The sequence below is a fragment of the Zea mays genome, chromosome 9, assembly GCF_902167145.1.
Source record: "Zea mays cultivar B73 chromosome 9, Zm-B73-REFERENCE-NAM-5.0, whole genome shotgun sequence".
Taxonomy (NCBI): domain Eukaryota; kingdom Viridiplantae; phylum Streptophyta; class Magnoliopsida; order Poales; family Poaceae; genus Zea; species Zea mays.
This window is the reverse complement of record NC_050104.1, coordinates 18,726,542-18,730,533: the sequence shown is the minus strand read 5'-3', so window position 1 is coordinate 18,730,533 and position 3,992 is coordinate 18,726,542. Positions and strand designations below refer to the sequence as shown.

The following is a 3,992-nucleotide window of genomic DNA, read 5'->3' as shown; positions in this document are numbered from 1 at the left end:
TTCCACTTAATACATAGGAGTGATGCTCTATATTGGGAGAGGGAGTTCCTAGTTATAATTAAATTCTAGAGAATTGAGTCTCTGATTCTAAATCCTAATTCCATGTGCAACCAAACAATAGAATTTTGGAAAGCTAATTTTGATTCCTAATTTTATGCTCTAATATCTACATCCAAACGAGATATTAGAATAATGAGTTACTCACGGTGCAAATGAAGGGTAATCTTATACCATTCCACTCGCACATAAAGTTGATAACAAGAAAGCCTGTCAAATCCCTAAACATAAATTTAAAAGACCAAGTGAGTTTATATGTATATGAAAACAAACACAACCAATTTTGTAAACTAGTGGTCACATGAATTTTACCCATCGGGTTGCATTTGCTCTGTGATCTTCTATATAACTGGTCTCGATACAACATCACGATTCAACTACTTGTCGTGGTTAAGCTCTTTATGTTATGCTACAAGTTTAATATGTCTTTTTAGTCCTTTTAATTATGTGATAAATATGCAGCATATTAGAATCGATAGATAGCAATAATGTAATAACGAAATAATCGTATAAAAGGAATAATTACTTAATGTAGTATAAAGGTCTCGGTGATTTTTTATTTGTAGTCCCATAGAATCACTTACATGTACCTCACATTTTTTGCGTTGACAACTGTCAGGTACTAATGAAAATTTTCTATATTTATTGAAATGAACACATGTATCGAACATTAGCATTAATATTAATTTGTAAGTATTGTCCACCAATTTTAATGTCTTTGAATCGCTTTAAAGTTGAATTGTTTAGATCAATTGAGAAAATCTTGTGTGTATAGATTAACCCAAGCAAAACCACTTATCATACACAGTACCCTTCATTTTTTATTTCTTGAAAGCTCCCGATGGTTGGAGGGTGCCATATTTTTTATAATTTTCATGGTGATGATAGTAAACCAATTATGGAGCATGTTAGTTTGTTTGTTTCTCAAATGGGTCAAGCTAGAACCATAGATTTACGTATGATTAATATTTTACTTTCTCTTACTCGTACAACTTTTGCTTGATTTACTTCTTTACCTACTTTCTCCATTGGTTAATGGGCTTAACTAGAAGAGAAATTTCATAAACATTTTTATAATGAAGTTCATAAAACAAATGTCGGTGTTTGGACTAAGGGTCCTTAACTAACTAGTAAATAATGCCGCGTGGCCAGATTCTATTAATTAAGTTCAATGATATGTAATACCAAGTGTACAGACCGAGGATGTACGGTGGACCAATTTTTTGATAGAATTGATGAAGTATAAGGAGAATGAATCCAAGGACAATATTCCTGAAGAAGTACAAGAAATTATTAAGCACATCAGAGTTTGATTGATTTCTAGATATACAACAGAAGTGATCTTATTTGTAATGATACTCAATTTTTTTATAAACTCATTATCCTTAATGTATATTCACTTTATTTTGATACACAATTTCAGAGCTTAGGATAAAAACAAAGATTTATATTTGTTGCCCTCTCGTTGTCCCGATCACTTTTGCAACGGTTATTAATGTGTATTCACTTCGTTGCCTTTTATTAGATTTGTCGTATTGTTATTATAGGCACCTTAGGCTATGTTTGCATAGTCTAGTATTCACCCCAATACACATGAGTTGAGGGGGATTGGGGTGTAAATTAGTCCCTCAATTCATGTGTATTAGGGTGAATACTAGGATTTCCATTCCTCCAATATGGCCCAAAAATCTGATAGTCTTGGGAGCATCGGTGCCTTGGGTCGTAGCTTAAGAGATGGACAATAGGTGGACTTCCTCAACTGCTGTGACATCGGTGAGCTCAACCATAGGTGGACTTCCTCATCAGCAACCTAGAGAAACTGCCACAATTCCTCGACTATATGGAGTTGTACAGTCCTCTAGCCTTCCTGTATGCATATTGAGCAGCAAGTTTGTCTTCAGAGGGAGCAAATTTGTTGGGGTGTGTCAGAACCAGAGGGTGTTGAAGATGAACCATAAGATTTCACCAAGCTTCTGAAAACAGGCCAGGCCAGGCCAGGCCTCTCGTAGCTTGGTTCCATCCCTCGCCTCCTCCTGCAACTGAGCAAGAACGTAGGCAGGCATTAAGTTGATCCACTAGCATACTGACGGATATGCAGAAGTTTGCGAAGCAGGTATACGAACTGATCTTTACCAAAACGCTCTATAAGAATGAAGCCAAATTCAGGCTGTGCTGAACCTGACTGTAACCATCCTGCAGCCGATCCAATGAAATTCATAGTAGCGACCTCCACCCAGACTATAGGATCAACTCCATGCATGCCATCAAATTCAGGGAAAATAAGTTTAGGTAACTGTCCCAGATAGTTTGTGTTTTGGAAATCTGGTGAAGAATTGAACTCAACCGAAGCATGGAGGAATGTGGATGAGGTGGAAGGTGGTGCCCCATTGGATGCTGATCTGGTGAGAGCCGAGGATGCTGATCTGGTGCCAACGGTCCTTGGATAGCTCTGCACGAACGGCGTCGATGGAGTCCTTGACGCTCTCCACCGTGGATTCTAGATGGGATTTGTTTGGACAGGTGGGCCCCTCAGTCCACAACAGATCAGCCCCGCACCGCGTATCGGACTCCAGAAATTGCGTATATAAATAAACACCACGCCCATATGCAACACAACGCAACTCATCGCACGCACCATCTGCACCATCTGCGCTGCGCTTCGCCCTCTCGAGTCCATCGTCGCTCGAGATCCGTCGTCGTCGTCATCACCAGCAGCAGCACCACCACCACCACCAGCGAGTTAGCGATGGGCAAGAGGAAGTCGAGGACCTCCAAGCTGATGGCGAAGCCCAAGAAGCAGCTGGAGACCGACTTCACCTGCCCCTTCTGCAGCCACCCGGGCAGCGTCCAGTGCGACATCTTTCTCAAGGAACGCCAGCCGTTTGCCGTGGCGTCCTGCAGCATATGCACGGAGTCCTACGCCACCAAGGCTCACGCGCTGACGGAGCCCATCGATGTCTACAGCGAGTGGATCGATTCATGCAGGGAAGCCAACGAGGGCGTCGTCGCCCCCCGGCCGCACCTTGACGGCGAAGCCAAGAGGAGGAGGAAGACCGAAGACGACGGCTAATGATCATTCTTGCAGTTGCAGATCGCCGTCTCCTGCTTTTTATGCATATGTCGTAGTTTTTTTTTTTCATTTTGCTGGAGCCCGGAATTGGTCTGAAACTCTGAATTATCCTTTGTCGTCGATGTAAGCGCATGCAGTGACATTAGTCTTCAATCTTCGTTCCTGTGTTGCATATAAGAAAGGTAGACATTGTTCATCTATAAATCTACCGGTTTATCATATTGTGTGGCTGATGACGTCCTGCAAGGAGCAGGAGCTTTCGTCAACTTAATGCAATTTGCGACGACGGTTCCATTCTAATAATCATAATTAAGACACAAACTAATTAAGTTAATATATTTGTATATTATTCTAAATCATATAAGAGAGGTAATTATACACTATACTTATACTATAAAGAAGCAATTAGAATAGTGTGATATAAGTTGTATATTAGAAAAGTAGCATGTAAATCTATAGAATTAATTTTTATATCTCACCCATGAACCCATGAATTTAAGATAGACTTATATAAAAATTTTGGAAAAATTGTGAAATGCCATATAAAAAAAAGCCTAGTCCATAAGTTAGATTTCAATTCCTCAAAATGAAAGAAACAAACGAGGCCTTAGTGATTTGACAGACTTTCTTGTTATCAATTTTATGCGCGAGGTGAAATGATGTATGGTTATCCTTCATTTGCATCGTGAGTAACCTCATTGTTTAAAACTTACTCAATATCATTCTTCTATAATTTATTATTAATTAAGTTTAATTATATGTAATATCGAATGTACACAATGGGAATGTCTGAGGACCAAATATTTGATAGAATTAATGAAGAACAAGGAAAATGAATCTAAAGACAACATTTTCCAGAAGAAAT

General features: G+C 39.3%; 1 protein-coding gene across 1 annotated transcript; it reads left to right on the top strand.

The window, feature by feature from the left end:
* The first annotated feature begins 2,713 nt into the window (after window positions 1-2,713).
* Window positions 2,714-3,224, top strand: LOC103638030 (transcription elongation factor 1 homolog). Its single transcript, XM_008661039.3, has one exon. The coding sequence runs from the start codon at window positions 2,804-2,806 to the stop codon at window positions 3,125-3,127; it is 324 nt and encodes a 107-aa protein (XP_008659261.1). The 5' UTR covers window positions 2,714-2,803; the 3' UTR covers window positions 3,128-3,224.
* The last annotated feature ends 768 nt before the right edge of the window (window positions 3,225-3,992 follow it).

Bases quoted from the DNA above. Each gene is read 5' to 3' on its own strand.
- LOC103638030 (XM_008661039.3), top strand. From the start codon at position 2,804: ATGGGCAAGAGGAAGTCGAGGACCTCCAAGCTGATGGCGAAGCCCAAG.